Genomic DNA, 26768 nt, shown 5'->3' on the forward strand with positions numbered 1-26768 from the left:
ACTAGTTAGCATTCCTAGAGGTTAAGGATCTCAAAATGTTTGAATCGGCAACATGCTTTCCTTGGGGGCCCAAGGGGGCCCCAAACCTCCTAAATTAAAGGGCAAATCCAGTCCAAATATAGTTTAGTTTGATAAGAAAGAGTAAAATATTACAAGTTCAATGGTGAAATTTTGATCGAAATCGGGTGAAGAATGGGAAAGTTATGACATTTTGAAATTTCGCTCATTTTTCAGGAAACGGTTCTTGAACGGTCAATATGAATATGCAAATGGCAAAGTGAGCATGTCATACCCTCACAACTTACCATACATTTTGTACATAAAATTTGGGAATATCCAGTTTTTCATTCAAACGCAATTATGCCCAAGGCTCAAATCCTGGTATATCCAACTGAACACTATACTTAAGTTATTCAACCAGGAATAACATCATGTTTTAGACTTCAATGACAAAAACATTGAATTTTCATCATTTTTTGTACACAAGCAATAGAAAAATTGTGAGGGTATGACATGGTCAGCTTTCTCATTGGCATATTCATATCTACTGTTTTGCAGAAATAAGCAAATCTTCAAAATTTCATAACTTCGTTAGTTTTGATCCGATTTCAGTGGAATTTTTGCCATTGAATTTGTAAGATTTTACTCTTTGTTATCAGACTGACTTATTTTTGGACTGGATTTAAGAAATATTCAGTAATATTCTTCTCTAGAATTGGAGGTGATAGAGCTTTAAGTATTTTGTTTTCAAAACTGCATATTCCAACCTTCTACTGTGTAAGCTGTTATTTTCGCGAGGGTTTAATTTTTGCGAATTTCACGAGGGTTTAATTTTTGCGAATTTCACGAATCACAGTTGGATCACAAATTTAACAACACATGAAAATGCCTCCATGCGCTTTGTTGATAGAGCATTAACGTAAGCGTCAGCATCAATTCGCGAAAACAACATCTCGCGAAAATGTCTGTGACCTCGTCATTCGTAAAAATAACAGCATATATACAGTATAAAGTACAATGTACTTGGCAGGTAATTTTACCAGAGTGATGGAATATGTAAATGGACACCATGCCTCCAGCTCTCAAAGCTGCCGCCTCCCCAAGTTTCCAATGTACTCTAGTAATTAAGAGTCTGCAAGAATACCTGAAAGGTGAATTTGCAATACTCAAGTGAGCACAAGACCCTGGGGTCTCTTGTTAGCTCTTGGCGTGATAAAAATGTAGCTGCTAGCAGTTGCTAACAATTGTATTCATCTACAAATCACTGTATCTTATCTATCATAGAAATAGTTGTTTAGATAGCTGTAATATTGCAAATATTTTTACTCTCATTCTTTCTTGTCCCTTCTCATTATTCTTCCAACATTTCATATTTCCTTCTCTCTTTGAGAATTGGGAGGACTCATCAAATTTACCCGCCCGTTTCTGGTCATGGTCAGCAAGGCTAAGGCTGCAAAACTAGTCCGTGCGCTTGTAGACTTGTTCCTGGATATGAATGCTGGAACAGGCGAAGAGGTATGTCTACCGCCATATACAATTTTATTCTGGCTCAATGACTATAAATTAATGTCCATTGCTTCTCCCCCCCCCCCCCTTTTTTTTGTGTGTGATTTACAGGCTTTTCGAAGGCATTTTGTCTATTTTCTTTTTCAGCTCTCAGCAGCCAAGGGATCAAGTAGGCTATTGCAGTTGCTTTTCATCATCATCCAAATGTGTGTTGTCATCATGTATTGTCTGCAAACTTTTAAATTGATGATCTCATTGAATCAAACTTGCCAGAAATCATTTTCGAGTATTGGGGGATACAATGTTTTAGGAGTGATTCTTGTAATGTGGCTCCCAGGGGCTAAGGGCAAATGAGTAAGTTTCAAAAAGCTTCTCTGGATCCAGACAAAGTACAGCCAAGTCATGCTGTATGAAGCAGTGAATATACAGGGAAAACTGGATGTAACGAGAAGTTCGGGTCTTAACAGTTTTCCTTGTTATAGCTGATATCTCATTATATACATGTAAGTTAGCATTAAAAACGACACTAATTTGTACATGTGGGACTACAGATCACGTTTCAGTTAATACTAATAACCTGGCGATGTTTGTGATAGAATCATCTTTATGTGTAAGAAGATTTTTTGCCAATATGATATTAAGAATGTGTTTCTTAATGAATGTTTGCATTTGTTTGCATGCGAGTGTGTCACAATCATTTGTGAACTGGTACATGTATGTGGTTCTGCTACATTGTATGTGTGTGTTGTATTTCGAAGGTTTGTACATGTTTCTGTATGATGCATGCTGTGTGTGACACATGTGCAGTAAGTACATAATGCAAGTGTGTGTGAAGAAGATTGGGAATTCCCTAGTAGAGAGCCAATCGCAGCATCAGATTGCCTCACATATGCTACATCATGATGATACATGTATTGCATAGAGCTGTATGCATAGGATCGCTCCGGTGAAGTAAAAGCTTTACCTAAAAAAAAAATCCTTTACCTTGCTATAACAGGTTTGATTAACTATGTTTTTCTTTGTTTGGAAATCACAAAATTTATCTTGTTATAGCAGTTATTTCATAATAGCTGATCTTGTTATAAGAGTAGTTTTTTACATAGACATGTAGAAGGAAATTTGGGACCACAGAAGTTTCCTTGTAATAACCAATATCTTGTTTGTAGCAGTGTTCGTTATAAATCATGTACTTTGTTAGTTGAAGAATATAGGATTTTCATGACAGGACACCAAAGGGGATTGTGTAACAAGTTTGAACGGGACCCTAGTAATAACACTTAACAGTGATTTTTTTTTTTTTTTTTTCAAATTGCATGATCAGATTCATAGCAGTTGTAATAGTGGCTAACTTTTGCACCCGAGGGAGTACAGCTTTTTTTTTTTCTTTTTTTTTTTGGGGGGGGGGGTGGGGGGTTTCACTATTTCCCCCATATATCTATGCAATACCTGAAGGCATTTTTCTGAAACTTAGTGTATGTATACATGAACTACCCAATATAGATTCTCTAGAGAGAGTTTCGGGCTGTGAGGTCAAAGGTCAAGAGAATATGTTAAAATTTCACTTTTTTCTCCATATCTCGGAAAGGGTTCAAGGTATCTTCATGGAACTTGGTACATATGCATGATGTACTGACTGGCAGTGATTATCTTCCTGTGTAATTTCTGTTCATCAATCCAAACACACAATTTGGAATACCTAGATATTCGTTAATGCAGAAATTACTTCTCAAGGGTTTTTGAATCTGAACATTTGCGGTGTTTTGTTGAAGGTTTTGTTAATTTGAAAATGAAATTAGGTTCCTTTATATTTCATATTTTATATATGCCCCCTCTCTTTTTTTTTCTTCTTTTTTTTTTTTTTTTTGCGCTCCCCCTTTCTGAAATTCCTGGATCCGCTCCTGTATTGGACATATTTTATTTCAGGATGGCCAAATCTGAGGTATGATTAACTGAGAGACTGTACCACCAACATTCTTATATTGCATAAGAAGTCATGGCAACAACAGTAGGTATAATTATTCTTTGCCCTGGGCTCAGTTAATTTGTAAACATTTATCTTTGTGTGAGCAAAGGCAATAGTGTGTGCAGAGGACTGGGGACTGCATTGTACTGTTGTAGGTCATAGGGATCAATGCAGCTGGAGATAAGTTTGCAGGGAAAGTTTTAAGTGTGTACAATGGAAGCCTAAAATCTGAACTTGATATTAACAGCTAAAAAATAATCCCATGCTTGTATTCTCTCTCTCTCTCTCCAGATTGAATTATGTCAAGAATGCATTCAGTGGGCAACCACTGAAAAGAGAGTGTTCCTTCGCCAGGCTCTTGAAGCAAGACTAATCGCTCTATACTTTGACAACAAAAAGTACACAGATGCCCTCACAGTAGGTAAGAAAAGCGATGAACCAAAACACTGATACAATTATTTTGATTTGCTCAGTTTTTGTGCCTCCACCATAAAGTATCGCCAGAGGCATGATATTTTCTGAATGTCTGTCCTTCCGTCCGTCCATAATCAATTTTTGTCAAAGATCAGGGGTCAAAGGCAAGAGTGAAAGGCTGAAACTTAAATATTTAATGCTGAAATTACACTTTTTTTCTCTTTTTGCCTTGGAAATTACTCGATGCATACACTTACAAAAGGGTCAAAAGTCAAGTAAAATACCGCAAATCATGTTTTGTGTTTGTTGGGAAAAGCGTTACCATGGTTACCACAATTTTCCCAAAACCTTGTGGAGTAAACTACTTCCACAGTATTTAAGTAATTTACTACAAATTTGGTGTGTATAATGATCTATCTATAGGTGCAGTTATGCAAGACACTCTTTGTATTTGTACCTGACAAGGCATTGCCATGGTAACTGCATATTTTCTTGAAAATCTTGTGGAGTGAACTGCTTCCACAATTTTGAGGCAATTGAAATCAAATTTGGTGGACATCATAGCATTGAGGTGTAGATGTGGAAGATGATGTTTGCGTTGGTTTGACAAAGCATTGCCATGGTAACCACAGTTTTACCAAAACCCTGTGGAGTGACCTTTTTCCACAGTGTTTAACTTTTAAGCAATTATACAAATTTACCAGTACAGTGCTCACCGTTTAATAGGGAGAGGTTGGGAGACAGGTTTTTCTCCCGTTAAAGCGGTGCTCCCGCTTAAGCGGTGGCTGGTATTGGCCCATACAAACCACACAACATGAAGCCCAGTATGTGGGCATTACACTGAACCATGCACAGTTATTAAACCCGCCGATAACCCCAGCAGCAAATACATGCGTGCTATGACATGCAGACACAAAACGCCAATAAGAAAAGACACAGCAGTCTCATAATTTTGGCAAATGCATCATCGGAACAAACCTTCGTTCATTTGATCCCCTTCCCTCTTATATACCAAGTCACGATGGCTACCCTACTAATGCAAAGAAAGAAGCAGCTATGTTAACTTCCACATGCTGTTAAAACATGTTATAACAACATGCACATTACGACGACACTGATTGCAACGATCATATGAACGCATTTTTGTTGAGCTCACCGGAGGTGCGGGGAGACTAAGGGATCGCCTGCGGCATCTGTCCGTCCGTCCGTCCGTCATCCGTCCGTAATGCTACAAAAACTTGAATATCTCTCTACCGAGTACTGAGGACTTCAATTTCAATCAAACTTGGAGGGAAGAGCGGTTATGTAAAGTTACACATTTGTGACCCGCTACAACAAAAGGATCCTAAAGTCGCTGACGGGCGAGCCAAGCATGGCCCAGAAAAATGCTATTTTCAGGCCTTTCCTTCGATCATTTACCTTCGAAATTTCGGCAGATGATAGAAGATATATTAGACTACAAAATTATGTTAAAAACAGAAATCCCAACGTTTTGACAGATTTTGGTGATCTGACTTCAAACTCGATTTTCTCGGCTCACCCGTCAGCGACTTTAGGATCCTTTTGTTGTAGCGGGTCACATTTTACCAAACATGAAGTACACCTCAAGGTCAAAGGTCACAGGCAGGGGTCAATGAACTTTAGGGCCCAATTTTAAGTTTTTATGGCATGTTTCGATTATGGCTCATAACTTTGATGTATATGTTTGTGACCAAACTTGGATGGTAGATGTCCCTTGGGGAGTTGAAGATCACCATAACGTCAAAGGTCACTGGGAGGGGTCAACGAACTTTTAGGGCCTGATGTTAAGTTTTTACGGCGTGTTTCGATTATGACTCATAACTTTTGATCCCTTTGTCTGTTTGTGACCAAACTAGGATGGTAGATGTCCCTTGGGGAGTTGAAGGTCATCACAAGGTCAAAGGTCACATACAGGGTTAACAAACTTTTAGGGCCCAATGTTAAGTTTTCCAGCTAAAGCGCTTCCCAATTAATGGGTGAGCACTGTATTTATAATGATCCATAAGTGTATTTCCAATGCAAAACACTCTGTTTTCTACCCGACAAGGCATTGCCATGGTAACTTTAGAATCTTGTAGAGTGCATTACTTCCACAATTTTGGAGCAATTTAAATTAAATTTGGTGGACATTATGGCATTGAAGTATAGATGTGGAAGACCTGATTTTTGTGTTTACCAGACAAAGTGTTGCCATGGTAACCAGAATTTTAGCAAAACCTTGTGGAGCAAACTTCTTCCACAGTATCTAAGCAATTTATTTCAAATTGGGTATTTGTATAATGATCTAAAGTGAAGTTACGCAATACACTTTGTGTTTGTACCCAACCAGGTGATGCCGTGATAACTGCATATTTTCTTGGAAACCTTATGGAATGAACTACTTCCACAATTGTAAAGTATTTGAAATATAATTTTTTTGACCTTTATGACATTGAGGTATTAGATGTGGAGAACTGATTTTTGTGTTTGCCAAACAAAGCATTGCCATGGTAACCACAAATTTTACCAAAACCATGTGAATTGTATTACTTCCTGAGCAGTCAAATTCAGTATGTATGATCTATAGGTGTAGATATGCAAGACACCATTGTGTTAGTATCAGAACAAAAGGGTTGCCATGGTAACCATACATTTTTGTATCAAACTGAAGCCTTTAAACTATAGGTCAAATTTGATGTGTGTGAAGCTCTATAGGTGTGTTTGTGCAAAATGCCCTTTGTGTTTGTATGCAATAAATCCTGGTTCAATTCTTTTTCATGGGAGTTTGAGCTGCTGGAGCAGGGATATTAATCACCTTCAGTGATAATTCCGGTTTTTTATGCGTTTTGGGACCATCAGCCATATATATTTTCTTAGGGACAGAAACTATCCTTTTGAATAATCATGAGAAATTGTGACATATTTCAAGAGTCAATTTTTTCTACAGTGATCCATGAACAGGATGACAATGCCATTGGGGAACCCCAAAATGCCAAAGCCACAGAAAACCAGCAAAATGCTTAGCAATGCGAGAGCTGGAAATTCCCGGGCAAACCCGCTGAGGGTTCATTTACATCTACAAAGCTCAAGCTTAAAGTAAAAAGAACACGAGAGCTTTTAAATTAGGAAAATTATGTTAAAAAGGTGTTAGCAGAGGGAAATGTCTCTTGAAATAGATTATCAATATTACTGCATTTAAGATATCTGCGCCATTAAGAATAATTCACTTCACCAATTTTTGCTCCGGAACAGCTGTCTTTTTCAAGCCTAAATCGCTATGTCACGCAAGGATCAAAACCCTATACGAGTGCACCGGAACATTTAGGCAGTCATTCATAAAGCACATTTTCCCAGACAAGTGGATGCAATATCTGGGCTCTGTTTTTTCACATTGGCTTTCTCTCCTGACCCATTAAAATGTCCAATTCTTTGAGTTTGATGTCAAGAGTGAATTGAGTGATGGCAGTGAAAATGACACTGATAGCGACAGCAATGAAGTTGGCTAGGTAGAAAAAGCAAGGGCAATGTGTTGACATGGAGCACAGTGATTAGATTTTTTTATGCTTCGGCCACGAAGTGTTGCTGGAGGCATTACGTTTTCGGGTTATCTGTCCGTCCTTCTGTCCGTCCGTAATAAATTTTGTGGACAGCGTAACTAAAATTCTATGTTAAAGTTATCCTAATAAAACTTGGCATGTATATATAGAGTGGGTGAAATAGTGCCCATCAACTTTTGGGTGCACATGCTCAAAGTCAAAGGCCAAAAGGTCAAGGTCAAATTCCCCAAATTTCCCTACAATGTATTTCCCCCATATCTATGCAATACCTAAAGTTATTTTCTTGAAACTTAGTATATACATGTACTACCAAATAAAGATTCTCCAGAGAGAGTTTCAGGTCATGAGGTCAAAGGTGAAGCGAAAATGTTAAAATTTCACCTTTTTTCTCTCGCAAATGGTGTAAGGTACCTTCATGGAGACTTAGTACATACAATGTATGCATTTACTGACTGGCAGTGATTATCTAGGGAATTTGGGGGTCATTGCTCAAAGGTCAGAGCAAAGGTCAAGTCAAGTAAAAATCCTCAAATCCCGAAATACCTTCACTTGTAGACAATAATAATAGCCAAGTTCAAGGAAAGTGAACATTCTGTCATTTTAATATTTTGCCATTTATGTTAAACTGTCATCACATATTGTCAAGACATTGTACTATAGACCTATTAAGAGAACCATGCATAAATGGCAGAAGCATACCAGTCGATATAGTGACATTTCTAGTTTTTATACCCCCACCCTTACATAGTGTGTATGGGGGTATATTATAGGAATCACTGAGGTCAGATGGCTGGTCAGTTGGTCGGTCGGGCGGTCAGTCCGTTGCAAAATCTTGTGGATCGAACTACTCTCATTTTTCGAGCAATTGACCCCAAATTTGGCATGTGTGACTACTATCAAAGGTAGATGTGCAAGACACCTTTTTTTTTTTGTATGACATGATGCGTTGCCATGATAACGGCATATTTTCATTTAAAAATGTGAATTAAACTACTCTCTCATTTTTTGAGCAATTAACCCCAAATTTGGCATGTGTGACTGCTATCAAAGGAAGATGTGCCAGACACCTTTTTCGTTATTATTGCATAATGCGTTGCCATGGCAAATGGGAATTTTTTAAAAATCTTGCAAAATATTGTGGATGGAATTACTCATTTTTTGAGCAATTAACCCCATATTTGGCATGTGTGACTGATATCAAAGGTATATATGTGCAAGACATCTTTTTTGTTAGTATTCAATAATGCATTGCCATGGCAATGGCATATTTTTATAAAATCTTGTGTATCGAACTACTCTCATTTTTTGAGCAATTAACCCCAAATTTGACATGTGTGACCACTATCAGAGGAAGATGTGCAAAACACCTTTTTCGTTAGTATCAATGCTTTGCCATGGCAATGACACATTTTTTAGAAATCTTACAAAATGTTGTGGATCGAACTACTCTCAGTTCTAAAGCAATTCAGTTGAAAATTGGGATATATGATCAATGTAATGTGTTGTGCAAGACAACTTTTTGGTTTGTGAAAAAATCTGTTGCCATGGCAACAGCAGTTTTTTGCCAATCATACGAAAATATGTGGATTGACCTAGCTTCCTCAGTTTTTTAGTATTTGACTTCAATTTTGGCACATGTGACCACTACAGTCACTATGGTATGTAGATGTGCAAACTTAATTTTTGTCATTGTTAAACAATATTTTGCAATGGTAACAGTTACCTAAAAGCATATGAAAATGTTGCGGATTCAGCTTACCAACTCCCTCAGTCTTTAAGCTTTTAGCATGAATTTTGGCACATGTGACCACTATGGTACATAGATGTGCAAACTTAATCTCTTGTCATTGTTGAACAATGCATTGCCATGATAACAGCATTTTCTCACTAAAAAGAATAAAAAAAATATTGTGGATTCAGTTAACTCCTTCAATCTGTGAGCATATGGCTTGAAATTTAGCACATGTGACAGCTGTGGTACGTAGATGTGCAAATGGTAACAGCATTATCCTAGATGAAAATCGTACAAAAATACTGTGGATTCAGTTATCTCAGTCTTTGAGCACTTGACTTGAAATTTGGCACGTGTGACCGTTATAGTACGAAAATGTGCAAACTTCATCTTTCGTCATTGTTGAACGATGTGTTGCCATGGTAACAGCATATCCTAGATGAAAATTGTACAAAAATACTGGGGATTTAGTTATCTCAATCAGTCTTTGAGCACTTGGCTTGAAATTTTGTACATATTACCACTATATGTGCAAACTTAATCTTTGTCATTGTTAAACAATAGGGCGTTGCCATGGTAACAGCATATTTTCACTAAGAAACATACAAAAATATTGTGGATTCAGCTTACTCCCTCAGTCCTTTAGTATTTAGCTTGAATTTGGGCTCATGTGACTGCTATGGTACATAGATGTGCAAACTTAATCTTTTGTCATCATTCTATAATACCAACTTTTTCCTAAGTCAGAAATTTCCATATCTTCCTCGGATTCACCCTCATTTGCATATTTCCCTCAGTTTCTTCCTAAGTTTAAGGAAAGAATTAGGAAGAAACTTGGGAAGATTTTCAGAATACCTCTTGAGAAAAAAATCTTGACTTAGGAAGAAAAATCTTCTTACATGTAGGAAGGATTTCAGAATCCCACCTCAACTCCAAGAGAGCATGTCTGCAACATTCTACAAAAATTATCTCAGAACTAAAATTTATCATTCATGATAAGAAATCAGTGCTCACGCCAACACATGAACTAGCCTTTCTTGATTTTATCCTGAACATTGAGAATGACTGTAAAATTGCATCATACTATTAAGGTACAAAAAGTGAAGGATGTACTGTATACGCCATATATTTCGCGAGTCTAAATTTTCGCGAATCAGGAATTCCCGACAGTTTCGCGAGTGGTTAAATTCGCGATCGTGGAGTCCTGTACTGAACGGAAAAATGTACACGCGATCAGAGTCAATATTTTCGCGTGTCATTAATTTCGTGAATAGCACTCAACTCGCGAAATTCGCGATAATAAAAACCTCACGAAATATTCGGTGTGTACAGTATGTCATTATCGTGTCACTGCCAGCAACTAGTGATAGCCTGGTGGTAGTATGGCTGCCCAGAAAGCAGTAGATGACAGATGTGTTTCCTACTACATCCTTTTCTGACATTTTTGTTAAAATATAGATCAACAGTTGCAATCTTACAAATTATTCATTTGAACACACGTTGACAACTGATTAAAAATCTTTCAGAGCACATTTTCACCCCTCTGTACTGTAGTAATCTCTTGATTTATGCAAACTTACCTGTTCACACTTTCTTGTGTGTTTACGAGGGTATAGGCCACACCCCAAATTTGCTGTTTTATTTCTATTTTCCACATGATATAAATCCTGTGTCTTCTTTTTCACTTCATATATTGATTCTGTTTCAGGTTCAAGGTTACTGAAGGAACTGAAGAAGCTGGATGATAAAGCACTGCTAGTGGAAGTCCAATTACTTGAGAGCAAAGTCTATCATGCTCTCAGTAATTTACCTAAAGCAAGGTAAATGTTACAGTGTGTCTCTTTATCAATAGTGATGTAACGTCACTCTTATCAGTTATGAATTTAAAGGGAGTGTCTCACAATTGTACTCATTGCTTGAATGGGCATTTTATAGTGAATTTCACAAAGGGTATTAAGTATAACTAAGAAATTTTCTTAGTCTGCCCATCTATCCCAACTTGTGTTATCACTATTTGAGAAAAATTGTTCCACAGGTTTTCCTGGCACCTCATGTGAAAACTGTACAGCATTGTATGTGAATTGTACAATGTCCTGAGTATAATATATGGTTATAAGCTACAAGGTCAATTTTCACTGAACCTGGGGTAAAAACTACATTTCAAATTGTTCCTTTAAAGGAACTGTACAGTACTGGTTGAGGTGGAGATTCATGTTTTGAACATTCCTAAGTGAGATAATAAGAAACCTCTTATGAAACATGCTTCCAGCTTCCCACGGCAATTCTCACCAAACTTGGCAGGTAGCATGCTTCTCGGTGGATAGGATCTGAATTCTCCCTGTTACATATGAATGAAAGCATTGTTGGATTATCTATACCTAACCTTTTTCCCAAGTCTGGTGCCTTGTCTTCATGGGAATTCCTTATACCCTCGAATATACCCTCGAATAACCTCGTCCAGCGTTCTAACCCACGTCCAGCGCTCTAAACCCACGTCCATGGAGACTCAAAGTCCCTAGGATGGATTTTCCATGCGGGCGGATGGACTAGTCCAGTAGACGCGAATACCCGCAGGGAGACAAGTGTGCAGCCTCGTCCAGATTTTCGAAAAGCGTGACGTTTCCCACGGTCAGCACGGTATCGCCTGCGTGGAAGCCCCATGCGCAATGCAGCGAATAAAACCCAGTAATCAATTGGCACGAGCTACAACAGCTTCCACGTGCAGGTTCCATTGGAGATCTGACGATATGATCACTGCAAGGTACTTGTGGGTCATTGTTAAGGATGTAGACTGGGTATTGATCCGGTATCCGCTTCCAGGTAATGTGCATCACCTTGGTTTTTGCAGTGTTCAGTGACATTTGCTTTGATGTGCACCATTCGTGGATTTGTTAACGTCTGATTGTAACACAACTTGGTCATGTGAGCATTGTATTACTCTGTAGATGAGGATATCATCAACAAAGAGAATTGTGGTGGACTTGATGGAGTGAGCCACAGCGTTAACAAACAAGTTAAAAAGACGGTCCAATCACGTTTCCTTGTGGTACCCCTGAAGAAGCTCTAGTCCTGGAGAACAAGGAAAGATTTGAGCCATTTCCAGACCTTTTTGCGAATGTTGTAATCCTTGGCAACTGTATTGAGCAGAGCAGAATTGACATTTTGTCAAATGCTTTTGACATGTCACAGAACAGTGCATTAATCATGGAAGTTTTAGGTCTGTCTAGGGTACAAGACCAATCATGGAGGGCATTGGTTAATTGAGTAACACAACTTCTCCCTCTCATCAAGCCATGTTGGTGACAATTCCACATGCCATATGCATCCATGTGTAATTTAATAGGCGTATCCGGGCAATTACCCCCAGAGGGCAATTACCCCCCGGCTAAATACTGGTTAATGGTAAGGTTAGAGTTAAGATTAGGGTTAGGGTTAGGTTTAGTGTTAGGAGTTTGGGTTTGGGTTAGGATTAGGTTCAGGATTAGGATTAGGATTAGGGCCAGGGGAAGGGTCCGGGGTAATTGCCCAGGGGGTAGTTGCCCTAGACCCTTTAATAGGTAATGTTACTAATCGTTCAAGGGTTTTACAGAGCACAGAAGTTAGTGCAACAGGTCTATAGTTAGTGAGCAAATCTCTATCACCTTGTTTATACATAGGAAGTAATGTTTGCCTTTTCCACATGTTTGGTACAACCCCTGCGTGAAGAGATGTATTAAAAAGGGCAGAGAGTGGATACACAATCTCATAAGCTTGATGATTTTGGGGTGAATTCCATCTGGCCGTGGGAGCTTATTTACTGGAAGAGAGAGAGCAACATTGGAATAATCTCACTTACAGAAACTGACTCAGTTCAGGGACTAGGCTTGAGCTGCCTAGAGATTCATCTAGGATAACTTGTGCAGGGTTGAACACTGAAATAAAGTAACCATTAAAACTTGCGATATACTGTCAGAATTATTGAGAGTAGTACCATCATGAACAAACACACAAGGAGGAGGGCCCCATTTCATAAAAAGTTGATATGATAGCAACTCTTGCTGGAATGACAATTGTCATAGTAAAGACAAGAATCCAGCTTCGTGATTGGCTGTTGCTATTGGAAGTTGTCATTCCACCAAGAGGTGCCATCCTAACATTTTTATGCCTCCGCCACGAAGTGGTGCCGGCGGCATTATGTTTTCGGGTTGTCCGTCCGTCCGTACGTACACGTACGTCCGCATTCGTTTACACGATAACTTGAGTAATATTGACTGGAATTTTACCAAACTTGGTCCAAGTATAAAGTATGATGGGGCAATTACTTGATTAGATTTTGGGTGAAATCGGTTAAAGGTCAAAGGTCAAGGTCAAATCATGAAATTGTATTTGTTTACACGATAACTCAAGACTGGATCGAGCAAATTTCACCAAACTTTGTCCGAGGATGATGTATGATGGGACAATTACTTGATTAGTTTTTTAGAGAAATCGGACAGAGGTCAAAGGTCAGAGATCAAGGTCAAATCCTAAAATTTATCTGTTTTCGTGATAACTCAAAACTAGATAAAGCAGCTTTCACCAAACTTGGTCCAAGGATGATGTATGATGGGCAATTAGTTGAGTAGATTTTAGTGACATTGGCAAGAGGTCAAAGGTCAAAAGGACAAGGTCAAATGCTAAAAATTTTGCTATTTTCCCATATCTATGCAATGCCCGAAGGTATTTTCTTGAAACTTAGTGTAGACATGTACTACTGTGTAAAGATTCTCCAGAGAGAGTTTCCTGTCATAAGGTCAAAAGGTCAAAGGTTAGGTGAAAATGTTACAATTTCACTTTTCTCGCAAATGGTTCAATGTACACTGTATTTTCATGGAACTTGGTACATACGCATGTACTGACTGACAGTATCTAGGGAACTTTGGGGTCATGGGTCAATAGTCAGGGGGTCAAAGGTCAAGGTCAACTCCTCAAAATTTTACTATTTCCCTCATATACTAGTATACAATGCTTGCATTATTAGTTTTAAAACTTAATATATGCATGTATTACCTAATGGAGATTCGCTGGGAAATTTCCAGCCAGAAGGTCAAAGGTCAAAGGTTAAGGGTCAAAGGCCAGGTTTAAATGCAAAGAAAAAATCTGTTTTGTACTGTAATTACACTCTTTCTTTCTTCATACCTTGAGAATTACTCATTGCATTGAATTAGAAAAGGGTCGGTCAGAAGTCAAGTAAAAATCCTCCATTCCCCAAATATGTGTACCTGCACTCTTAGACAATTATAGCAAACCCAGTTCAAGGAAAGTGAACATTCAAGATATTTCTGACAAACCTGTCATTTCAATATTTTGCCAGTTATGTGAAACTGTCATCACACATTGTGAAGACATTGTACTATACACCTATTGGGAGAATCATGCATTATGGCGGAGGCATCAGTCGCCATAGCGACATTTCTAGTTTATGAAATGGGGCCCAGATGATTGCTTACGTGATCTGGCATAACTCAAGAACCTACATACATTGTACGTCTATTGTCATTAGACATAAACATATTGTCTATGTAGAACCAGTATGCATGTCTGCATTGTTTCTTGACATTATTTCATACCTGGCAATATGTTTCCTAATCAGTTTTCAAGCCTGGCCTGTGAGCTTTCTTAAATAACACATACCGGGTACTTCTTATGAACAAGCTTTCTCAGCTCTAGTAATCCAAGGGGAAAATTTCGACATTCATTTGGATACTCTGGGAATAGAGTCTTTTACAGCTGCATGAAGTAAGTCTGTCAAGTTCTCTGCTGATGAATTTGGGTCATCTGAATCCATAAATGCGACCTACGGAATAAGCTGGACTAGTTGTCACAAGTGGTTAAAGTGTCATCACAAAAACTGCAAAAATGATCTCACAAAACTGTTTCGAAGGAGTGAATGTAAAGAGGGAAGGTGGATAATGAGATAAGACAAGTGACGGTGTGATATTGATGGAGGAGACATAGTGCCGGCAATTCGTGAAGACAAGGGCTATCATTGAGGCAGTTGTAGGCATGTTGGCTGAAGATCCTGCCATTTGTGGCAAATACTTCGAGCATTGAAAAGAAGGCATGATAACAGCATGGTTACTCCTGTTGTTGACTGAAGAGGACCGCTTTAAGTGTACTGTACAGTACGTTGGTGTAGCAGGTACAGGGGAGCATACCAAGTGCCAAGGAGAGCTTTGTTCACATTCAGATAGGCATAGTGAATAAAGCCAATCTATTTGTCAATACTCACAGAGGCTGTTAAGCACAAAGGGAAGAGGTCCATTGATATCCAGGGGTATTCAAGGATAAGTGAACACATTTAGGCCATGTTCTGTGTGTCATGACTTCCAAGACCAGTCATTATTATGAAGAGTAACAGCAAAATCAGAATCATGGTTATTTGGTAAAATCAATCATAATCCTCCATAAGACAAGTCCTGAAGCTTCCAGAGATTGAAATCAGTTGAGTAGCAATATTCTGGTGACACAGAGACCTGAAAATAGTTGGTAAAATCCACCCCTAATGAGAGCAGAAATCAGAGCATCCAACCCGACTTAAGACACACACTACACAATGTGTAGAAAATGTAATGTGAAAGTGAAGTGTAATATAAAATGTCTGTTGTATTATTTTGCAAGATTGCAGATCATTCAAATGACATGGAAAAGTGTTAGATTCACTTTGCATTCGTATGGCATCTATCCCTGCTAAATATCAATAAAACGCTCACCTAGGAAAACAGTTTTACATGCGAACCTGTGCATTGTCTATAGGAGGTAGTCTGCATTTGTTTGCTGATTCCATTCAGTGACGTCACAAATATCAGGCATGTTCAGCAAGTTTAGGTAGATTTTTGAAATAGAAAGGAGAATCATATTGTCCTTGCTTTATGTTGCACAAATCTTTTCCTTGAGGTCTTGAATTGTAATACCTGAGACTGTCTTAAACTATATTTGCAGTATCATGACATATTATTCATGTTTAATGTCTCTGAATGTACAATTTATGATACTCAATAAGCTCAGGTGCTCTGACCCGAGTATGGCTGTGGTGAATACAAGGATGTGTATAAGAACATACTCAATATAAAATGCCTGTTGTATTATTTTGAAAGATATGGGGCACAATCTTCATCTTCTCATCATTATGTTGTTTGACATTGCCATTGTCTTTAAGGGCTGCATTGACGTCAGCAAGAACAACGGCCAATGCAATCTACTGTCCACCAAAGCTTCAGGCAGCTCTTGATATGCAGTCAGGTATGTTTTCAGGCAATTTTGATTCAATTAAAAGTTTCAGAGCTTATCATATACTTACAAAATCATTGACTGATTGGTTGTTTTTTTCATGCCTCCATCACGAAGTGTTACCGGAGGCATTATATTTTCAGGTTGTCCATCCGTCCTTCCATCCGTCTGTCCTTCCATCCTAATCAATTTTGTGGACAGCATATCTAAAAAACCGTTTGAGGTATCCTAATGAAACTTGCATTTATGTATGAGCGGGCGAAGTTGTGCCTATCTACTATTGGGTGCACATGCTCAAGGTCAAAGGTCAGGGTCAAATGCTCAAAATTTCCCCAATTCCCCCCCATATATACAATGCCTGAAGGTATTATCTGGAAACTTAGTGTGTGTGTGTATATATATATCCAATAGATATTCTAGACATTTATATAGAAAGAGTTATGGGCCATGAGGTCACAGGTCAAGTGAAAATGTTAAAATTTCACCTTTTTCGCCATATCTCAGAAATGGTTCAAGGTATATTCATGGAACTTAGTATGTATATCGAGGCAGTGATTATCTAGGGAATTGTGGGGTCATGGGGTCAAAGGTCAAGGTCAACTCCTCAAAATTTCATTATTTCCCTTATAGCTGTGCAATGCCTAAAGGTTTTTTTTTTGTTTGTTTTTTTTTAACTTAGTGTATACATGTATCACGCAACAAATTTTCTGGCAAGTTTTTTGCTGAAAGGTCAAAGGTCAAGTGAAAATGCTAAATTTTGTGTCTTCCTCCATATCTCGTAAGTGGCTCAAGGTATCATCATGAAACTTGGTACATATCTATGCATGTTCTGCATGAAAGTGATTCTTGTTAGGAATTTTATGGTCTATCAAGGGTCAAAGGCCAGGTTAAAATGCTAAAATGTTACTATTTATTTGCATACTGAAATTATACTTTTTCTTTATACCTTTAAAATTACTCAGTGCATAAACTTATAAAAGGGTCAAAAGTCCAGTAAAAATCCTCAAATCCCCAAATACCTGCTCTCTTAGATAGTATAGCCATTCATTCAATGAAACCTAGTTGAAGGAAAGTGAACACTCGACACATTTGTGACCAACATGTCATTTTTATATTTTGCCAGTAATGTGAAACTGTTGTCACACATTGTCAAGATGTACTATAGACCCATTGGGAAAACCATGCATAATGACGGAGGCATACCAGTCGCCATAGTGACATTTCTCGTTTTTTTTTATGACATTTCAATTTTTGTTGACACACTTTTCTGCTTTTGAACCAATTTAGATGAAAGTTGGGTACATGGCATTGAGGTGTACAGATGTGCGAGACATGCTGTTTGCGTGTGTTGGAGAAAACGTTGCCATGGTAACCACGGTTTTACCAAAACCTTGTGGAGCGAACTTCTTCCACAGTATTCAAGCAATTGTTCTATGATAGGTGTAGTTATGGAAGACACTGTTTGTACCCGACAAAATGTTGCCAGGGTAACTGCATATTTTCTTGAAAATCTTGTGGAGTGAACTGCTCACACAATTGTGAAAAAATTGAAATCAAATTTGGTGGATGTTATGACATTGAGGTATAGATGTTGGAGACCTGATTTTTGTGTTTACCAGACAAACCATTGACATGGTAACCATAATTTTACCAAAACCATGTGAATCATATACTTCCACAGCATTCAAGCAATGAACGTCACGTTTAGTATGTATGATCTATAGGTGAATATGCAAGACACCTTTGTGTTAGTATCAGAAATAAAGAGCATTGCCATGTTAAGACACATTTTTTTCATTAAACTCAAGCATTTAAACTATTAAGGTCAAATATGGTGTCTATGAAGATACCCCCTGTAGTTTCTACATAAACTTTGGATGTACAAGAAAAAGCATGGCAGACCTGATCAAACAAGGTACTACACACATACACATCCTTTTATCAAACCCTGGTTCAATTCTTTTTCATAGGAGTCTGAGCTTTCGGATGGGGGGTATAAGTCACCTTCAGTGATAGTTCTAGTTGACTTGAAATTTGCCGCATGTGACCGCTTATGCAGATGTACAAACTTAATCTTCTGTTATTGTTGAAGAGTGGTTGCCATGGTAATGGTATATTTTGAATGAAAAATCATACAAAAATATTGTGGATTCAGCTAACTCTCTCAGTTTTTGAGTACTTGGCTTGAAATTCAACATGTGTGACCGCCATAATGGAAGTTGTGTAAACTTTTGTTCATGTCAAACATTGTGTTGCCATGGTAACAGCATTTTTCAATGAAAATCATAGAAATTACCAGTTTGTCTATCTCACTAAGTTTTTGAGAATTTGAGTTGAGATGTATGGCACATGTGACTACCATAATTCTTAAATGACCTATTGGCAATACACAATGCATTGCCATGGTAACAACATTTTTTTTTTTTTTTTTTTCCGTTAGGTGCATGCATACAAAATTGTTGGTTTAGCTACCTCCCTCAGTTTTGGGTGGCGGGTATTTATCAGATTGAGTGATAGTTCTAGTTATTTGTTCCTTAAGGCATTAATTCTAAAATGTGATTTAGGGATAGAAACAACCAATGTAAAAATTGTAATCAGGTGAGTATAATCAAGTTAAGTATTATTAGATATACAAAATGTGAACAATATTTTTAATAAAAATGTTTCTAGACTAAATCGTTGACAGTTATGGTTTATGGAGAAAAATAGTGATATCTCCTTATATTTTAGGCTTTATTCAGAGATGGCAACCATTATGGATTCGCCGTTTTTGTTCCAATTTTTGTACTCTTGCTATGGTGTTACTGTAAACAATCAAACAGTTACAGAAAAGACAACAACTACACAACATGTAAGGTTAAAGGAGATGACAGATGATGAGAGGGAAACTTGACACCCATGCCAGGTAGGCCATGCCAGGCAGGCCATGCCAGGCAGGCCAGTGGAAGAGGTAAAGTCTCCTAGCTCCTAAATCCCAATGTGATGTAGGCGTACTGCACGACCAGTCGTAGTTACACTCTCCCCCCCCCCCCCCCCCCCCCGAGGCTCTTTCCAACTTTTTTTTAGAAAACAGTAGGTGAAAGGGATCGTACAGTTTTGGTTGAGACCTAATTTCAGGTTTCTAATTTTTTTTTTGTGAGATAATGAGAAACCTCTTATGAAATATGAAAGAACTTGTAATTATGAGGAATTCAACGTTTATTTGATGAAAATTCGTTTTGAAATGGCTGAGATATCCAAAAAAGAGCGATTCTAATAAAGTGTGGGACCCACACTTTATTACGATCGCTTTGTTTTACTTTGTTTTTGGATGGTTCATTCATTCCACACCCGATTTTCATCAAATAAACTTTGAATTCCTCTTAAAATTGTATGCTCTGTACTATATCATAAGTGTTTTCTTGGTATCTCGCAAAAAGGTAAAAGCCCAATTCTCATCTCCACCAATACTGTACTATCCCTTTAAAACCTACAAAGGCGAAATAAAACTTTGGTTGTGAACAAGGGAAAAACTGCTCTTAATATTTCTAAGATTGTCATTCACAGTATGTAATTTGAAGCTTGTCTTCCTGCCTAAAAATTTTATACATGCATTTTACTATGTACCCCAAGTGGCCGGCAATCTGTGCCTCCCGTTCCTGACGTCACAGCTGAAGGCCATTTCTGAAGACACTAGGGCAGATTTGTCCTCGAAAATGGGGGGATGTTTTCACCCTAATTTTGCTTTTATGGAAGTGTTGTTTAGCTATCAATCAGGCTCATTATACAACCCATAAGCTTTCTGTAGTCATGAATACCTTCATAATTACAGTTCTTCTACAAATTTCTACTTTCAAAGAATTACCCAGAAAGGATAAAATTATCACCATAAAATTTGATATTGTCTGTCTTTGTCTATCAGTAGAGTGAAGCCTTGTTTTCATTTATTGCATTTACAATAAATCACAGTAGCAATCTGAAGAGCCAGACAGTCTTCTGTATTACAGTTTCAAAGGCTGAGTTTGTTTCCAATATTGAAAATTCAATATGGATTTGAAGCACTCTTCTTTCCTTGCGGCTTGGTGTCTCCTCTCTTTGCTACAGGTGTCCTTCATGCCGCAGATGAGAGAGACTTCAAAACGGCCTTCTCATATTTTTATGAAGCTTTTGAAGGTTATGACTCCATTGACAACCCAAAGGCCATTGATGCACTGAAGTACATGTTGCTTTCAAAAATTATGCTTAACAGGTGAGTTTCAGGTAGAATGCAGTTTCATATTCAGTTACCAAGCTAGTAGACTTGATCATGATTATATGGCTTTACATTTGATGTTGCTTTGGGGATTTTTCTGTGATTATTGGTACACACTCTCTTATAAAAACTTTAGCAAAACTTCAATGAATGCCCATCAGTACTTAAGTTTCATGTCATTACATAACAGGTTAACAGGGAAAATACATTGTATGACACAGAGATTACACATTGAATCTAACCTAGCAGGCCATGCTCCTTATAGTCCTGGCATTGCCTTACAAGACAGTTTTGTTTTGCTCACTTGTTGCTTCTACCTGTACCTTCCCTGTTGTAATGTGGTATTCTAGCATTAACAGTGTAACTAAGTATGGCGTAGTCTGGTGTGAATATGAATTTTAAGTAGTGAAAATCAGATCTAATAAGAAGTCATACTTGCCTACACCACATAGATTGATAGCATAGGTATTTCTGCAAATGGGCACCCTTCCCCACATTGGGGTCCCCCTGGAACACCGTGCCTGGGGTGTGGAGGGAGACAGACAAAACCCTCAAATTAAGGAATCTTTACAAATCTTCTCTGAAACCTTCAGTGTAAGTTAATTTATGAATAAGTTAGGATATAAATAATTCAGATCGATGACTATAGTTTGTTTGTTGCAGATTTGGAGATGGGTCAGAGGGGGAGGGGGACCAAACTGGGACCAATTTTCACTTTTTAGCTCACCTGAGCCAAAGGCTCAAGTGAGCTATTGCGATCGCCCTTCGTCCGGCGTCCGTCGTGCGTCTTGCGTCGTCCGTCGTGCGTAAACTTTTTACATTTTCATCTTCTTCTTGAAAACCCCAAAACCGATTTTCATCAAACTTGGCAAGTAGCATCCCTAGGGGGTTAAGAACTCAGTTTGTTAAAATGGGCACCATGCCCCACCCAGGGGGCCCCCAGGGGGGCCCAAACCCCCCAAAATTAAGGAATCTGTAAAAATCTTCTTCTCTAGAACCAGAAGTGATAGAGCTAAGTTAATACTATGAGTTAGTACATTGATGACTGTAGTTTCAAGTTTGTTCATGGCAGAATCAGGGGTGCCCCCCTTGGGACCCAGGGGAGGGGGGTGGGGAGGGGTCCTAATGGGGCCTAAATTATACATTTTCATCTTCTTGAGAACCCCATGACCAATGCATAGACTTATGAAAAAGAGTCAAAAGTGAAGTAAAAATCCATAATTCCCCAAATACCTGCGCTCTTTCGATAGACAGTATAGCCATCCATCCAATTAAACCTACACTGTAGTTCATGGAAAGTGAACATTCAACACATTTGTGACAAACCTGTCATTTTAATATTTTGCCAATTATGTGAAACTCATCACACATTGTCAAGATATTGTAGTATAGACTTACTGGAGAACCATGCATTAAGGCGGAGGCATACCAGTCGCCATAGCGACATATCTAGTTTTTTATATGTTAGTTTGAAATGTTTTCAGTTTGATGTGAATAGCATTTGATTAGTTTTAATGTAACATTATGATTGTGAATGAATGATGTATTTTTCTTTGTTTGTCTTATAGTGCTGATGATGTGCAGTCAATAGTCAGTGGGAAGCTAGCTCTGAGACATGCCGGACCCAGTGTTGAAGCCCTGAAGAGTATAGCCAATGCCAGCAAAAACAGATCCCTCTCAGAATTCCAAGCTGTAAGTCTTCCTAGTACAGTGGTCACCGCTTAATCCAGAGGGGTCAGGTGACAAACGTTTCTCCCATTTACGTGGGGCTCCCACATAAGTGGTGGCTGGTATTGGCCCCTGCATACCACCCAACATAGTAATAATAATAATACAGTAAACCTCGGATAAGTCGACGTCGAGTGAGTCGAAAATCACTTAACTCGAAGCAAAATAAAAAGTCCCGATTTTTCCCTATGTATTTTCTCTGAGAAATATTTGGATAAGCCGAAGTACGAGAGTCGAATTTCGGCTGTGTCGAAGTAAAACATTCAGTCCCTTTTGTACAAAATACACGTAGTTTACATCACTTGAGCCGAAGAAGATTTGTCTGGCATTCTCGTTACATTTAGAGGAGAACAAAAAAATTGGCATGTCGCAGAACCCCGTCCCTGGCCTGCTGCAGGTAAGCATGCACACTCACCGTACCGCTCTGCACGCATGTCGAATACGTACACATGTATACATGTATACACACAGCACATCGATCCATATACTTTATCCATACACACAGCACATCCATACTTTATCCATGTCAAGCCAGAACTCCTTGGTCAACCAATCGCTGCTTTAATATTTTAGTGACAGGCCAAGTGGGCGGAGCTTGTTTGTGCGTGCCCGGCTGGCTGTATAGTTTTGTTCAGTGGAGGTGGGATGGGCCTGGGAGAGTGTTTGTCTCAGGGTAGGTTGACAGAGATGGCTACTTATGTTGCACCATAGACATAGCACATGCACATTGCCACATTAGCGCAGACATTCTCAGAACTACGTTTAACTACTAGTATTGATACAAATTCCATGTTCAATTTAGAACAAAATAAGAACATTATCTTCAAGAACAGACAAATTTGAATGCAAACTCACATACGCACACACGCACGCACACACACACACACACATGCATGCAAATGTACTATAATACATGTACATAACTGTGAGTCAAAAAAAATACGACTCTCGCGAGAGTCGAATTTCACTTAAGTCGACGCATTTTTGCCAGTCCCGAGAGCTTCGACTCATGCGAGGTTTACTGTAAATATCATTTATAAAGCGCTATTACTAAAGTTTCTAAGCACTAAGCGTCTTGTAATGGAGAAGAATTAGAAAGGAGAAATTAGATCCGCTGAATACCATTTAAAGAAACTATAAAAGGAAACGAAAAATAGAGCAAATAAATGCTGCATTCTAGGGAAATTTTGAGCTGAAATAATATATATGACACACGCAATATTTGCATGGAAATTTTCGTGTTTTGGGTTTTTTGTTTTTTTTTTTATTTTAGGTCCGAAAGTAGGGGTGCGTCTTATACACGGAACTTTACGGTACTTCCACAATTGTGAGGTATTTGAAATCAAATTTGGTTGACATTGAGATATAGATGTGGAGACATGATTTTTGTGTTTACCAGACAAAGCATTGCCATGGTAACCACAATTTTACCCAAACCTTGTGAATCGTATTACTTCCACAGCATTCAAGTCATTAAGGTCATTAGTATGTATGATCTGTAGGTGTAGATATGCAAGACACCATTGTGTTAGTATCAGAAAAAAGCATTGCCATGGTGCCGTGGTAACCACATATTTTTATACCCTCACCCACACATAGTGTGTATATAGGTATCACTCTGAGGTCGGATGGCCGGTCGGTTGGTCCATTGCAAAATCCTGTGGATCGAACTCCTCTATTTTTTTTTTTGTGCAAGACACCTTTTTCATTAGTATCACATAATGCGTTGCCATGGCAATGGCATTTTTTGTAAAAAATTGTTGATCAAACTACTCTCTAATTTTTGAGCAATTATCCCCAAATTTGCCATGTGTGACCACTATGAAAGGAAGATGTACAAGACACCTTATTTGTTAGTATTGCATGAGTTGCCATGGCAACGGCATATTTTAAAAAAAAAACTTTCAAAATGTTGTGGATCAAACTACTCTTCTCATTTTTTGAGCAATTGACCTCAAATTTGGCATGTGTGACCGCTATCAAAGGTAGATGTGCAAAACACCTTTTTTGTTAGTATCACATAATGCGTTGCCATGGCAATGGCATATTTTCATAAAAACTTGTGGATCGAACTACTCTCATTTTTTGAGCAATTAATCCCAAATTAGGCATGTTTGACCACTATGAAAGGAAGACGTGCAAGACACCTTATTTGTTAATATTGCATGAGTTGCCATGGAAGGGCATATTTTTTTTTAAATCATTCAAATGTTGTGGATTGAACTACTCTTCTCATTTTTTGAGCAATTGATCCCAAATTTGGCATGTGTGACCGCTATCAAAGGTAGATGTGCAAGACACCTTTTTTGTTAGTATCGCATAATGCCTTGCCATGGCAATGGCATATTTTCATAAAAACTTGTGGATCGAACTACTCTCTCATTTTGTGAGCAATTAACCCCAAATTTGGCATGTGTGACCGCTATCAAAGGTAAATGTGCAAAACACCTTTTTTGTTGGCATCACATAATGCGTTGCCATGGCAATGGCATATTTTCATAAAAACTTGTGGATCGAACTACTCTCATTTTTTGAGCAATTAATCCCAAATTAGGCATGTTTGACCACTATGAAAGGAAAACGTGCAAGACACCTTATTCGTTAGTATTGCATGAGTTGCCATGGAACGGCATATTTTTTTAAAAATCATTCAAATGTTGTGGATTGAACTACTCTTCTCATTTTGTGAGCAATAACCCCAAATTTGACATGTGTGACCACTATCAAAGGGAGATGTGCAAGACACCTTTTTCGTTAGTATTGCATAATGCTTTGCCATGGCAATGGCAAATTTAAAAAAAAAAAAAATCTTACAAAATGTTGTGGATCGAACTACTCTCTCAGTTTTATAGCAATTCAGTTGAAATTTGGGATGTATGATCAATGTAATGTGTAGTTGTGCAGAACGCCTTTTTTTTTATGTGTGTGAATTAATGTGCTGCCATGGCAGCAGCAGTTTGTCATACCAGTCATACAAAAATATGTGGGTTAACCTAACTCCCAGAGTTTTTTGAGTATTTGACTTTAATTTTAGCACATGTGACCACTACAGTATGTAGGTGTGCAGAACACATCTTCTGTCGATGTTGAACAATGCGTTTCCATGGTAACAACATTTTTTCACGAAAAAGAATACAAAATTATTGTGGATTCAGCTAACTCTCTCAGTCTGAGCATATGGCTTGAAATTTGGCATGTGTTACCACAATGGTACGTAGTTGTACAAACCTAATCTTTCGTCATTGTTCAGCAATGTGTTGCCATGGTAACAGCATTTTTCACTAGAAAGCATACAGAAATATTGTGGACTCAGCTTACACCTTCAGTCTTTTAGCATTTAGCTTGAATTTTGGCACATGTGACCACTATGGTACATAGATGTGCAAACTTAATCTTTTGTCATTGTTGAACAATGTGTTGCCGTGGTAACAGCATATTCTGAATGAAAATTGTACAAAAATACTGTGGATTTAGCTAACTTTCTCAGTCTGTGAGCATTTGGTTTGAAATTTGGCACATGTGACCGCCATAGCACATACATGTGCAAACTTCATCTTTGGTCTTTGTTGAACAATATGTTGCCTTGGTAACAGCATATTTTGAATGAAAAATCATACAAGAATACTGGATTTAGCTAACTCCTTCAGTCTTTGAGCATTTGGCTTGAAATTTGGCACATGTGACCGCATACCGCTATAGTACAAAGATGTGCAGATTTCATCTTTCGTCATTGTTGAAGAATTTGTCAAGGGCAAATTCCCAATGCCTAAAACTTTATTTTGATCCTATGATCCCAATAATCAGTTTGTGTGGAGAAATCACACTTTAAGCATCACCTTTATATAAAGCTTCCTTACTGTCAAAAATATGCATTGTGGTGGTAAGTGAATGTTAAAGGTGGTCTAATTTGATCCCTTGAAGGGGTTATCATCTTGAGTAGGGGGTTGAATTGCTGAAATTAATTTTTTCCTCATCTTGCGAAAAAAAAAAAAAAAATGTGATCAGATTTTAGTAATGATAGGCAGTGATAATGATGTCCTTTTACATTGATATAAATAAAGTTAATTCAATTGTAGGGTATATCCCACACAAGAGCCCAGATTGTAAGGTGGTTCTTTTATCTACATCCTACTCTTTCAGTGTTTGTAATTAAAATCTTTCAATCATATTTTATTTCTGTATCACACCAGACGCTGCAGAAGTATCCAAAGGAGTTACAGGAGGACCCCATCATCAACGCCCACTTGGCATCATTGTATGACAACCTGCTGGAACTAAACCTCTGCCGCATTATTGAGCCCTTCTCTAGGGTGCAAGTCTCACATGTAGCAGGCATCATCAAGCTTCCTTTGGTAAGGATTGCAATATATTAAAACACATTCCAGTGCA

General features: G+C 38.2%; 1 protein-coding gene across 1 annotated transcript in view; it reads left to right on the top strand.

Moving 5' to 3' along the window:
- Nucleotides 1–26768, top strand: part of LOC140243280 (26S proteasome non-ATPase regulatory subunit 11B-like) — a 63206-nt gene that overhangs the window by 16517 nt on the left and 19921 nt on the right. The window contains exons 3-9 of the mRNA XM_072322949.1: nucleotides 1391–1515; nucleotides 3761–3890; nucleotides 10881–10992; nucleotides 16350–16432; nucleotides 20504–20648; nucleotides 22220–22343; nucleotides 26570–26731. Of these exons, the coding sequence (XP_072179050.1) occupies nucleotides 1391–1515; nucleotides 3761–3890; nucleotides 10881–10992; nucleotides 16350–16432; nucleotides 20504–20648; nucleotides 22220–22343; nucleotides 26570–26731 (881 nt within the window). The remainder of the gene's footprint in view (nucleotides 1–1390; nucleotides 1516–3760; nucleotides 3891–10880; nucleotides 10993–16349; nucleotides 16433–20503; nucleotides 20649–22219; nucleotides 22344–26569; nucleotides 26732–26768) is intronic.

Source organism: Diadema setosum, chromosome 20, assembly GCF_964275005.1.
Source record: "Diadema setosum chromosome 20, eeDiaSeto1, whole genome shotgun sequence".
NCBI lineage: Eukaryota > Metazoa > Echinodermata > Echinoidea > Diadematoida > Diadematidae > Diadema > Diadema setosum.